Source organism: Cardiocondyla obscurior, linkage group LG12 (genome assembly GCF_019399895.1).
Source record: "Cardiocondyla obscurior isolate alpha-2009 linkage group LG12, Cobs3.1, whole genome shotgun sequence".
Classification (NCBI taxonomy): domain Eukaryota; kingdom Metazoa; phylum Arthropoda; class Insecta; order Hymenoptera; family Formicidae; genus Cardiocondyla; species Cardiocondyla obscurior.
In genome coordinates this window covers 4,849,132-4,862,569 of record NC_091875.1, presented here as the reverse complement: position 1 = coordinate 4,862,569, position 13,438 = coordinate 4,849,132, and the positions used below count along the sequence as shown (strand labels likewise).

Below are 13,438 nucleotides of genomic sequence, written 5' to 3'. Positions count from 1 at the left end.
CTGAATGTAATTCTAATATTGCATTGCTTTGTACATTAGAAGTTTTGTGTTTTCTTCGTGTGAGATCGCGAGATTAGTATGTGGATTAGCGAATATAATTTTTGAGCAAATTGCGTAAAATGCTTCGTAAAAATAACCACAATATTTTCCAACTCAGTTAACCATCGTTTTTCCGCATCATTTAAATCTAAATCCGTATTTTTAATTTCTTTGTCGATATACTGCATTTTCCAAAGATCCGTGACATGAGTCATTATTTTGTCCATAGGTCGAGCACTTAGTTTGCTCGGTATAATTGTACAATATTTTCGTACAGTGATATTTAACGCGTAAAATACAAGATGCAGTTGATTTATCATAACGTAGGTATTATTATCAATGTTCCTGTTTGTCAGTCCGGACTGAAGGAATTTTATTCTTGTTATCAAGTAATCAATTACTTTGACGCATATTGGTAATGAATTACAAAATTCCAGAATTATTTGTAAACGATATATTGATACGGATGTCTAAAAAAAAAAAAAATTAATTAATATAGTGTACATTGTATGTACTTATAATTAATTTTTACTATAAATAATTTTAAAACATTTCTAGCAATATTCAATGTGCGTTATACATATATGTGTATAATATATTATTTGTAAAAATAGAGTGCATAATGTGTATATGTACCTTAGTATCCATATGATATGTCTTGTTCAATTGTGTATACATCGTCATCTCATTTATAGCTTTGATGATTGTGGTCATAATTACTTTTAAACATATGTTGGGCTTCTTCTCCGTTATAAAAATATCGGATATATTCAGTACTGCATTTATCGCTTCTTCTTCTAAACTATCTTTCCAATAATTGCGCGTATTTTTTATTCGTTCCTTTATCATGTATTCCTCTATCATTTTTTTATCGCAAAGTACCGAGAGAATCACTTCGATTGAATTAATAATTATACGTTCTACACATAGCGATTCTAAAGTAAAGTTTAACCAATCGACAGAAAGCATCTTGTTTTCATTTGTATTTTGTTCTTCTAATACATCGTTTTGTGTTAGCTCCGATTCACACTTTTCTGATGTATCGGTCACAGAAGATAAAAACACTTTCTCATTGTTAACTTTCCTGTCATTATAAACTGGAAAATTATTCGGCCGTTCATTATTGGTTGGAAGTTCAATATTAGTTGCTTGTGTTACAGATTGTTGAGTTATAGATGCAGAGGCTATTACTTCCTCGGATATAATTTTCTTCTCGTTGTAAGGATACAATTCACAGGGATCTTCAGCCTTCAATGTCGATTTATCGTCAATAGATTTCTGAGATGCCATTACCATTGCAACATTATTTGACACATTTTTAGGACTAATATTGCTCAACCTATCATAACTACAGACGATATGAAAATCAGAATTACTATCATTACATATGTTTGATATTTGAGAGATATTTTTTTGAGTTATGTTCAAACTTTTCGAACTATCATCAAATGCTTTCTCTGTTTCGTAAATATTAATCTGCTTTTTGCAAGGTTGCAATGTACAATAATCATCGGTATCTGATAAACGTTTGTTAACATTAATTCCCGTTTCTACTTCAGTATCGTAATAATTAAACATATTATATCGTGATGTACTATATGCACTATCTTTTTGTGATGTTTTAACGTTGTTGCTCTGCAAAAGACTGTCATCTTCGAATAAAAATGCAAAATATTCTTTGTTGTTAACTTTCGACATTTGAGAAATGTCTTTTTGAGTGATAGTAAGACTTTTCAAACTGTTATTGAAATTAAACGTTTTATCAGTTAAATTGTTTTGGCTTTTTATCGAGATGGAACGTTCTTTGTGTAAATTATTTTGCGAATTAAATGTTAGATAAGTAGATTGATTATTTATTGGTGAAATAAATTCACTTATTCCGTTAGAGCTTTGTAGAATGTGCTCATTTTCGAATATTTCTTTGTTTATTTGTTCAATATTATATTTTGATGTACTCTGCATATTATCCTGTACATTGCATTCTGCATTGTTTAATAATATAAAGGGTTGATGCTCAGGTATGTCATTGACCCTATCATTTTCACTTAGACTTTCTTCAATTTTCGAAAGTGTCAAGGCCCCTACTTCTATTTCTTTCTCTCTTGTCACAATGTGAAAATTATTAGAACTTTTGAGTTTCAACAACTGAGTAACAGATTTATTTTGATCATTTTCTGACACAGGGATTAATGATTTATTTCGTGCATCTTGAAATCCGGTATATAGATTCATATTTTGAGATATACTGCATGATGCATTGGAATTATCTAAAGGAGTTGATGTTACAAAGGTATCCTTTGTAATTGTCTTTTGAGATGCTAGATCATAATTTATAAGCGAATTTAATTGTTTTCTATAGGTACATGTATTTTTGCTATGTTTCTGGACTGAGTTCCACTGTTTGTCAAATATTTTTTGCAATTGTTCAATTGGTATTTTATAAGTATAGACAGTGACAGCTTTTAGCCAAACAATGGCCTGCACAAAATTCAATTCTTCTTTGTATTGCTCTAAAAAAGTGGGTTTACTGCTGAATGCCTGAGACAAATTACGTGGTAATTGTAAAAAATGTTGACAACGGTAGCACATGTTATTGTCACGTTTAATGTCTTCATTATGAGTATTTGTATGAAAAACTGCAGAAACAAGAGCGGGAGAAGCTTTCTTTGAAGATAATTTTTTCGTCATTTTTTTACGAAGTACTTGGTCTAAATAACAATATAATTAACATATTAATTGTTCTAATAAACAAAATGTGCAAGTCCATATATACGATATGATTATTTACAGTCTTAATTCTCTTAAAAAAATTTACCTGAATTACTTAAATTACGATTTCTTCCATCGTAAGATCCATTCATTGCTTCTTGTAATTTACGAAGAAACATTTTTTTCGTCTTGCAAATCTGAGTTTTCAATTTCTTGGATGTCTACAGAAAGGAGATATGTAAACGCTTGGTACGCATAAACGTTAATTAGAAATGTTTACCATTATTTTATCTGTAGTTTTCGCCCTGAGGTTTACTTTACTCGTCTTTTTTTTCCTGCCCTGTTTCTTGGTTTTCATCGTTTGCTGTAATTCAAATGCTTTGTAACATTTAAACACTCTCTATGTTCTATTCAAAGGCAGCAGATTCTTTTGCAATTTACGTTTATAATATCGCGATTGTACATACTAACAAATAAATTGAATATTTTTTAAGATGGCTGATCAGTCGAGGTTAAGACCGACTTCGTATAACGCGACTTTGGCTTCGATCGTTCCGTGTGAACGGCATTTGTGACGGCTTCACGTGGTCCCGTTTGCGTGACCGGCGAGGTGAGGTTAGCACAGGTTAGTCGGTTCATGTTAGCGGCTCCGTCACTCGTGGCAGGATTTTACAAACTTTTATTTACCGCCACGGATAAAATTCACAAAATTATAAAACAATGGACTCGTTGGCGGCGGGAAACTTGACGGGCTCGCAGCGGGACGAGCTGATGCAGCAAGTAAAGCAACAAATCGCGGTCGCTAATGCTCAGGAACTACTCACGGTATCGTTACATTATCCGTCTTTTCTCCGACAGCTTGCATCAGCTGACTGAATGTTACAATTTTTTATACGTATTTACAGAAAATGACGGAAAAATGCTTCAAAAAGTGCATAGGCAAGCCGGGCACTTCGTTGGACAGCTCGGAACAGGTAAACTTTTCACTACGTCAAATCTAACCCCAAATAATTGAACGTTCTAAATATTTAAATAATACACCTTCTGTTCATCAAGGCTCAAGCTTTTCCAAGATTATAATAAAATTTGTTGAAATCTGAATGATCAAGATTTTATAATGACAAAGTCACTTTAAAAATACGGAATTTAAGCTGTTTTTTTTTTTTTTTTTTTTTTTTTTCTGGTTGTAGTTTGTTATGCAACCTGTTATCAATCAACGTCAAAGATATTTCCTGATTTAATTGACTCAATGATTGTTTGCAGAAATGTATAGCGATGTGCATGGACCGATACATGGACTCATTTAATCTCGTATCGAAAACGTATAGCGAACGGCTTCAAAGAGAACGTAACAGAATTTAAATATAGAAATTCGTGGAAGATGTATATTGTTACTGTTATCTGCACTGTAATTTAATGACGCCATTACAGTATCGTATAATGTCTATTAGCTGTATAATATATATTCTTTGTACATGACCAGAAAGTATATTACTTCAATGGGATATCATTAATTTGATATCTAGATTTCTTTTTTCCCCAAAATATTTGAAATAACTTGTTGTAAATTATGTATAATACAATTAAAGTGTAGTACATAACGCAACGCTGTTGAAAGTACGCTCGCTTATATTAATTAAAAATTTATGAAACAAATACCTTTATGGTGGCAGTTATACAAAGGGACTGGTAACGTGTATAGTGTGTATGTTTTTATAAGTAATTTTTGTAAGGTCTTAAAGTGACGGAAAAAACGACTGCAAAAGAGAAAAATCTTTATAAAATAAATAACATACATGAATACATATTATTACATCATACTTGAAAATCATAAATAAGTAACATAGGTGTTTTGCAAAACCCACAATTCCACAGTACGTTTTTTTTTTATTTTTTTTTATTTTTTTATTATTATTTGCATTCTTTATACTTATTTCATACACACTAAAAGGCACGGTATAGCTACCAATGTTTCAACGTGGTTACAAAATAATTATCTGCGACTGTGTAAAGGAGTACCGTAAAGCATGTTGTTATTATCAATACTTGAGTCGTGAAATTTCAAACTGTGAGCTATGAATAATTAAGACTACGGGCTGTTTATTCTGAAAATATCGAGCTTGCGTCCCCACGAAATTTGTGCATTTAAACACCACTGTGTCACATATGTACATACATGTTTTATAATAAAATTGTTATTTGATTTAACGTACAATCTGCGTCGGATATGTTCTTCTTACAAAAACGGCGTCAAACAACAGTAGTCGTATAAAAAAAAAATTAATTCCCGGGTACAAAGAAAAACATTTCAAAAGCAATAAGAGACAAATAAGTTTACATCTTGAAAGTATCCTTTCAAAGATAATTCGTAGATTTTACATACACGTTCTCTAAATATATCTACATTACAAACATGCGAAGAAGAAAAACCAAGAGACACATATAAGCAAAGATATAGTTCCAAAATTGCCATCTTATAATTAAACGAAAGTCGCTTAAATAGAAATACGATTCACGCGAGCGATTCCATTGATGGTGAACTTCCTGTTGCTCTAAAAGTGAAGACAATACCCGCGTGTTTCTTACGGTGGATACAAAAAAGAAAAAAAAAAATACTGCTTAAATTAAATCCTTAATCTACGATGAGAGATACACTTATTCTGTAAACATGCGTGCTAATGGTAACGATGGTAAAGTACGATCTATCTTAGCGTAACGTTGGAATGTACCTATCTCTCGTTTAAATTCTACAGAGCGTAGGAATGTTCAAATGCAGTCCTGAATCCCGTCGTCAAGATTGCCGTATCGATAATAGAATGTAACCACGCTGATTGGTGAGGAACACACCTGCGTTTTTTCTTCTTTTTCGTTTGTTTTTTTCAAATACAATATCGGAAACGGCAGTTCGAACTAAGCGATTCCGTTACCACGAAACGCAGTGTTGAGATGAAGGGACACACAAAATGCTGTGTTGGACGTCCTTTTTAAGGTTCGTATAAATTGATTTTATCCTTTTTATCTCGTATGCTAATTACATATAAAATATATTCTGTATATGTTATAGCTTGTAGTATAAGAATTTAATCTTGTAAAGATGAACGATAAATGCACAAATGCACATACACTACTGGTAAATATATTAATACAATGAGTCACAAAAAAAAAAAAGAAAAAACTATTTATAAATTTGATAAATGGCAGAAATTTTTATAGTATTTATTTTAGCATTTGTACTTTTTTTGCAGAGGGCCTAATTTTCTATCGTGATAAGATATACGTGATTGAAGTCTATTATTAAGTATTTACTAATATTTGCAGTATGCTGTAGTTTGTCCCTTCCTCTCGCATTACGCACGTAGTTGTGCTATAATAATATACAATATATCTCGTAACATTCATACTGAATGTAAATTCATAATCCACAAGTATACGATAGACTAATCATAATTAAATGTAGTATTATACAAGTGCACGGTAAAAAATGTTGCAAGTATTTGAGTTCAGTATTTCTCGGACACGTTTAATATCTGAAGAGTTGTGTGTGAATCATTGAATGAATCGTTCGATCTTGCTTTAATTAAAGGTTGTATGAGTGACGGAATTCCTTCGTTCGAACTAGACATCAATTTTAATATTATAAGGTAATCTAGCCATAAATGAAAATTCTTTTTCGTAAAGCTGGCTGACCGTAAATGTTTTTTACAAAAAAATTTTGATTTGTCAAGCATCTAGTTGATCCATTTTAAATTGTACTTAGTTATTGCATCTTATATGGGGGCACAAAATATCTTTATTAAACGTTTACCTTTTCTTTCGTTTTTTTTTCTAGCTTTCTAGCTTTCACTAATTTCCTGCGAATCATGAATGCAAGAAAATATATTAAGCACCTAATTTTTCTTCTTTTTTCTTAGATAACGTTAACTCTCATAAATAACTTTAGCTTCAAACACTTAGCACCATTACATTCGAAAAAATAATTTGATGGATTTTTTAGGCAATCCATTTCTAGACGGACGATTTCCTGATATTGTTACAATATCAAGTCAGTAACTTTATGTAAAATGAGGTAATGGATAATGCTCAGTCATAAAATTAAGGGCAGAGATATTTTGGTTCACAATAAAATGCTAATAAAAAAAAAGTTTCTAAAAAAAAAAGAAGAGAAAAAGAAATATAATTAAGTTATTAACGAGTAGTAACTCGAGTGTGCTCTTTTTTTTTACTCTTCTCTAATATTTAAATTATTATAACGCATTTGCATAATATGCTTTAAGAGTAATATAATACTAGTATATTTTTTACATAACGTAGAAGGTAACCTGTCTGAAGTTAAATAAATGTAATATTTAATTTATCAAAATATTAGTAAAAATTCGTAAATTATTGCAATTTTTATAAATGTATAATTATTATTTTATATGTTCTACATTAGTTTTTCAATGAACGACAGAAGATACTTTTTTTTGTGTATATTGTATTGCTTTTTTGAATTGTGCAATGTTTCAGATAATCTGTGAAAAAGATGACGATTGTTTGTAATAGATATTATTATTGCAAACTATGACAGTTTCAGAGTGTACCGCTTACCTTTACAAATCGTACAAAAATACGGCATTGTCTGTGTGTAATACAAATTCAGACATTTTCCTTCTACGTTTTTTTTTCTTTACAGCGCAACTTATAAGTATTGAGCCATAGCTTGGCAGTGCCTTTTTATCAGAATCTATGAGTTCAATTCTGCGAGTTCCTGAATTTTTACAGTAGTCTCGGCATAGATATCTGCTGCATTATAGTGATAGAATATCGATTTTATAAAGATTACATGTAAGAGGAACAACTCGCTAGAATTCTCACAAAGGATCTGTAGCGATACGATTAAAAATCTCCTATGTATAATCCGCGGTAATACCCGTCGCGAAGTTTGATATATTCTTATCCGTATTTATATCTTCGAGCTAAAATATAACGGTTCTATATGTATATAGTTACGTAATTTATGCAGAAGAAAAATATGTGCAATTGCAGTTGTAATATAGTGCTGCCCTTTGCGTTAATTTAAGTTCAATTTACTTACGCAAGAGGTACTACTCAAGATTTCGTCTATTTCTTCGATTTCTTCGCTTATATCTTCGGCACTTTGAGGCTTTTCCTCTTTTTTCGTTTGTAATTTAAGAGGACTGTTTATTTTGTCGGGCTCTTTACTGGGGCTTTGCTCGTTCGCACTACCCGATGCAGAAGATACAAAGTCTTCTTCGTAATTATCTATACCATCTGCAGCTATAAAACATAGAGCATTGAATGATTACGATAATACAAATTTAAATATTATAAACTTTTTTTAACTCACCAAGTCCAATATTCATTAATTCTTTCAGATCGTTAATGTTGGCCTTTTTACCGTTTAATGGCGGCAGATCGCTAAATATAGAATTAGCTTTCTGATTTATGGTCGGCAAACCTTCTAAAAAAGGCTCAGCTTTGTTCATTGTACTAACGTTCTTCCGCTCACCACCAACGATAATCTCATCAAAATATATCGTTTTTCCAAAGTTATTTCCCGCGTTAATCGGCTTTTTACTTTGTACATTATTTTCTATACTTAGCTCCAAACTATTTATACTGTTTTGCTTAGTTATATCCTCATTTTGATTTGCTTGCGTGTCAATTACTACAGGGTTGTCGAACTTAATTAACGATTCGGATTTGTTTAACGGACTCGTTTGATTAGACGTAATGATATTATCAGTCTCCTGTGCCACGTCATTTGTCGCTGTGCATGTGCCGTGTGGATTTGCGGTGCTCTTATCAAAATTTATATTATTGTTCCTGTTACCTTCAATTCCATCAGTGTCCATTGTATTCTCCCTGAGAGAAAATTGATGCTTATCGTAACCTGACGTATCTGCTACAACGTTGGCGTCAATCGACGGAACATTGCATTTTTTGTCCGTTATTGTCACGTTTATTGGAATTTTCGGACTCTGTTCGGAAATGCTTTCTAACTTTTCGGAGGAATCGTTATCATTTGACGACGACACGGATTCATTGTGGATTATTTTCGGCACAGATACTTCGAATGTTGCATTTGCAAAATTTGTTGTTGTTTCATCCGTTTCATCGTGTCTGCTGCTAGTTTTATTCTACAGAAGAGATTTATAAAGATGTATTTAATTAAGTTGTTAAAAATAATTCATTTTTAGGAATGCAAAAAAGTACAAGAAATTCCACGAATAAATAGTTCAACAAATAATAGCTTAAACAGAGAAATTAGTTATTTCTGAAAATATTAGTCATATTAACAGCTAAAATATTTTAACTTATCAAGTAAAATTGTGTTACAATTATATTGAATATCATATTCCACCATTAATTCAATTGCTTGATTAAGACAAAAATGTACATTTTTAAACTTTAATAATTATAATAAATTACAATAATCAACTTAAATCAAGAAAATACCTTCTGCGAACTATTAAAGGCACCGTTGATGCTATTCTTGAGAATTTCTCCCAGCAATGGCTCGGTTGAATCAATACCTAATTCTTCGCATAATTTATTTCTTCCTACATAGTTATATTCTTTCCCAAAGTACGTTTCTGGATCATATACAGATATTGTGTAGTCAAGACCAAAGTATTCTAGGAACTCCCTAACTAAGGAAAACAATAATTTTCCTTCTGAATTAGACAGGTACTGTTTTACAGTTTTGTTGAGAAGTGGCTCAGGATTCTGAAACATTTATTTTATGTACTGTTATATCCAACAATGTTACATATATCTTTTTTCTCTTTTTAATATCAATTTTAAATATTTATTTATATTATTTACAAAAATCAATGTGAGGATTTTAGAATATAATCTATTTTTCATAGAACATGTATAAGAAATCTACAACATTTATGAAAATATTACACAGATTTTCTTGTTTTTTTTTTCTTTTTTTACTTTATGAAATAAATGTAGTATGCAAGTATCTCAATTTACAGAATGCTCTTGTTCATTTTATGAGCACAAAGAGCTCTTACTGTTACAAAAAAACGAGTATTTAGTTAAAGAAAACTTTATGCTTCACTGCAACATGCTTCAGCAATGCTTACCATAACCGAATCCTGTTCCTCAAGTGCCAGAAACACGCTCGCCCTCAGTTCCGCCTGTGGATATTACAAAAATGAAATGTAATAACGCCGATAGAAAAAAGGGAAATGCAAAGTGACAGTTTTAACGAATCTCCCATCCGTTTTTACCCCGAAAACGCTCGCCTAACCTACAGAGATTCGCAGAACAGTCTTTTCTTTTCTTTTTTTTTTTTTCGTAAAAAGGTTCTCGAAGACGCACCCGTATCTTAGCCAGGACGCCGTTACTCTCCAGGGTCTGTACTACCAGGTCCCGCAATTCCGTGTCCTCCTCCATCGAGATGTTCCCGTCTATCATGATTATACAAATTAAAAAAAAAATGCGCCGAAACGAACACTCAAGAGATGTAAATATTTACGCTTTCCATCGCGTGTCTACTTTTTCGCGGAAGCGACACTGCCTAGAGAGATTTCTCTCTTCCTCACTTCCGCTCCACCACCTCACCCTGTCGTCTGATCTGGGGATTTCTGTCAGGCTGTTGAAATTGACTTGGAGAAAAATTACTACCTTTAGATATCAGGCTTGTTCTTCGCAGTTGAACTATCAGCATTAGTTTAAAGGTTATCTTTTTCCTTCTGATGTAGAGAGAAAGATAATCTCTGAATTAATTAATACAGCCAGTTCAGCTACAAAGAACAAGCTTATTTCTATTCGAATCACGATTGCCGGTCGACAATTAAAAGTGCTTACATGACATACATATAATAAAATACAAATGCAATAATAATTAATTAAAGAGCTACTTAATTTGTATCAATTTTCGAGAAAGTCCAACAAAAGTTTTTAATAAATATATTTTATCACATACAGTTATTAAACGAAATATACATTTGTTTAAAATACTGTTTGTAATACTGTCAAGTATACATTTTGTTTAATACTGTTCTAATACTGATACCTTCATCTCACTGTTACTCCAGACTTTTATCGAAATCGAAATTGGAATAGCAGTAAAATTCATTTGCTAAGTTGTTTTTATGGCTAGGAACAAAATCACACTTTTCAACATCTAATAATCTTTCTGCCAGTTCTGCCATAACAGCACCTGTACACATAACAAATATATAATACACATTATAAGTTCCACTTGTATCAATGCATTATTAATTGATAGATAACAGAACTTTGTGGGAAAAAAAATGTTTCACACCTGTGCACAGCAGGATTTTTTTCTTAGTTAAAAATTTTATCGTTACTGCAGCCTTAGTTAGACATTCCTCTGAAAGGAATGGGGGATCAGCTATAACCAAGTCAAATTGACTAGACATATCTCGAGGTACATCCAGAGGAAACTTGTAGTTGTAGTAAATAAAATCTTTACCAAATATCTTGAAGCGACTGTCATATTCAAACAACATAACTGAAATCAAAATAATATATTTGTAAATGATTTAATTTACTATATATTCTAGCTGAAAGTACTAACCTTGTCGTTTACCACATTCTTTCTTTAGTCTACTATAAAGAGTTGGGCAAGAAATTAAAGCAATTTTTCCATTCACTGGTGTAGAGTTCAAAGCACCTTTAACTAAAGTTTCTGTTGTGTTGTCATTGTACCAAAACTGGCTCAATTGCTGCAACATTAATTATGCATTGCTTTCAAAAATTTCAACAAATCCCTGCAGTATTATTTTTGCCACTCGCTCACCCAATCTTCATCGAAAGGAATATCTAGTATATAATCTTCCTCAGATATGCGTTTCAACAAGTTATCTCGTTCCTCCTTTTCTTTTAAGAATTCCTGTAATGCAGCAAGCGTGCCTGAGCTCAGCTGTGGCTGATCGTCATCGCTGTCGCTCATTGTTCTTATTTTGTATGACAGTTATGTAACTTGATGTTTTGAAAAAAGATTAATTCAGCCTGTATCAAATGCGTTAAAATTTAATCAACTAAATTATATAATGCTGCATAGCTAACTCAATATACAGCAATTGTATAGGAAATTTCTATACAAACCACTCATTGTTTACAACCGAGGTGAAACTTATACGAGCTGCACTTCTGTAACTTCTGTTCTGTACATGTATGAGAAAATGTGCATGTATGTATGTAGTACATAGATTATACATGTGCGTGGACAACAAAAGACGCAGAGAATGACTAATTTTAGACGAGAGTAAAAATACAGATTGAAAAGGGCGATAATTTTTAGGTTTGGAGAACGATTCAAATAAAGCAGGCTTGCGATAGTTACAATGATTACGACACTTGTGACGACCAACTACGTCTGCGCTATTACGACCGGTGAAAACTTGAATTGCTACTTAAAGATTATCAAATTGAAATACATATAAGATATTATATTTTATTACAACTAGAACAAATAATGCGCACGCTTCGCGTGCGCTATTTTTTGAAAGGCTTTAATTCGTGCGCGTCATTATAATTGGGGGCATTAATTAATTATAATTTCTATTTAATAATTACAATTGAGTAACCTATGATTGACAACGGGTTGCTGGTTCAAGAGACTCAAATAAAAGTTAAGAAAAAAAATTATGTGACTCACCAATCTGCATGAGCATCAGCGGAGTTGTAAAATTCTGCCGATGACTGTAACATAAAAAAGAAAATGTTATTGTAGACGTGGCAATAAATAAATAAAATTAATAAAAAAAAAGGTAACAATTTTTTTTAATAAAGATTTAATATTAAAAAATTCATGCTTACTTAAAAGTTGCTCCGCCGATGCATGATGCCTCCTGGGCCAGTTCATCCTCTCAGATGGGACGTGACGAGTCATCCTTCCGCGCACTGGACACTCGCGAGATAGTCCACGACACTCCCGACTGTCTAAAATTCTCGAATTCGACACGAGAAACGGACTACGACGTACGGATGTCTCGATATTTTGTATCTTGTCGTTTTGAAACGTATTCCTTGCATAGAGACTATTTTGTCGCGGCGTAGGAACGCGCCACCGTAGTACGCATGTCGGTCAAGCGACGTCATCACGTTTGGTCGTCGGAGCTCCAACAGTTAGAGGTCGGTCAGTCGAGTTACGCAGTAGACAGTGCGCGGAGCTCTCGCCGTTTGCAGGCCCAAAGTGACTGAATTCAGTGATCAAAACTATGATTGTCAATGTGAAATCGCTTTCTGATCAACGCTTGTTGCATGCAGTATACGTGAGACGTGAATATTTGGCCAGATCATGTTCCGTTACGTAGCACGCGGCCGTTTTTCTTCGTGGCGCGTTTGCCTGGTACATTAATTGCTCCATAATCCGTGTCTTGTCGTTTTGAAACGTATTTCGTACATAGATTATTCTGTCGCGACATAGAAACACTCGGGGCCGTAATGCGTAGGTGGCTCGAGCGATGTGACGTCATCATGTTCCACCATCAGAGGTCGGCCAGTCGAGGTACGCAGTAGACAGTGCGCGGAGCTCTCGCCGTTTGCAGGCTCAAAGTGACTGGATTTAGCGATCAAAGGTATGATTGTTAATGTGAATTCGCTTTCTGATCAACGCTTATTACGTGCAGTATACGTAAGACGTGAATATTTCGCCGGATCATGTTCCATAACGTAGCTCGCGGCCGTTTCACTTCGTGGCGCG

General features: G+C 33.0%; 4 protein-coding genes across 7 annotated transcripts in view; 2 read left to right on the top strand and 2 right to left on the bottom strand.

The window, feature by feature from the left end:
- Positions 1 to 35: 35 nt before the first annotated feature.
- Positions 36 to 10,562, bottom strand: LOC139107383 (uncharacterized). 3 transcript variants are annotated; one of them, XM_070664957.1, is made up of 10 exons: positions 10,241 to 10,562; positions 10,084 to 10,172; positions 9,846 to 9,899; positions 9,208 to 9,477; positions 8,096 to 8,888; positions 7,823 to 8,025; positions 3,029 to 3,112; positions 2,855 to 2,969; positions 676 to 2,747; positions 36 to 509 (listed from the first exon to the last, which is right to left on the bottom strand). In XM_070664957.1, exons 2-10 carry the CDS (start codon positions 10,156 to 10,158, stop codon positions 36 to 38), a joined length of 4,140 nt encoding a protein of 1,379 aa, XP_070521058.1. In that variant the 5' UTR covers positions 10,159 to 10,172; positions 10,241 to 10,562. The 3 variants fall into 3 exon arrangements, with proteins under 3 accessions (XP_070521058.1, XP_070521056.1, XP_070521057.1); XM_070664955.1 differs by having other exon boundaries at positions 10,084 to 10,562; XM_070664956.1 differs by having other exon boundaries at positions 7,823 to 8,019; positions 10,084 to 10,562.
- Positions 3,327 to 4,963, top strand: LOC139107386 (mitochondrial import inner membrane translocase subunit Tim13). The gene is made up of 3 exons (XM_070664961.1): positions 3,327 to 3,573; positions 3,654 to 3,722; positions 4,012 to 4,963. The coding sequence occupies exons 1-3, from the start codon at positions 3,469 to 3,471 to the stop codon at positions 4,108 to 4,110; spliced, it is 273 nt and encodes a 90-aa protein (XP_070521062.1). The 5' UTR covers positions 3,327 to 3,468; the 3' UTR covers positions 4,111 to 4,963.
- A 96-nt stretch (positions 10,563 to 10,658) lies between the features above and the next one.
- Positions 10,659 to 12,141, bottom strand: LOC139107385 (EEF1A lysine methyltransferase 1). Of its 2 annotated transcripts, XM_070664959.1 has the most exons (5): positions 11,839 to 12,140; positions 11,531 to 11,742; positions 11,309 to 11,456; positions 11,033 to 11,242; positions 10,659 to 10,927 (listed from the first exon to the last, which is right to left on the bottom strand). In XM_070664959.1, the coding sequence occupies exons 2-5, from the start codon at positions 11,681 to 11,683 to the stop codon at positions 10,794 to 10,796; spliced, it is 645 nt and encodes a 214-aa protein (XP_070521060.1). In that variant the 5' UTR covers positions 11,684 to 11,742; positions 11,839 to 12,140; the 3' UTR covers positions 10,659 to 10,793. The 2 variants fall into 2 exon arrangements, with proteins under 2 accessions (XP_070521060.1, XP_070521061.1); XM_070664960.1 differs by having other exon boundaries at positions 11,531 to 12,141.
- Positions 12,142 to 12,558: 417 nt separating this feature from the next.
- The window catches only part of LOC139107161 (zinc finger protein 90), a 124,006-nt gene continuing 123,126 nt past the window's right edge, over positions 12,559 to 13,438 (top strand). The window contains exon 1 of the mRNA XM_070664509.1: positions 12,559 to 13,313. The gene's annotated coding sequence lies outside the window, so the exon portion shown is untranslated. The remainder of the gene's footprint in view (positions 13,314 to 13,438) is intronic.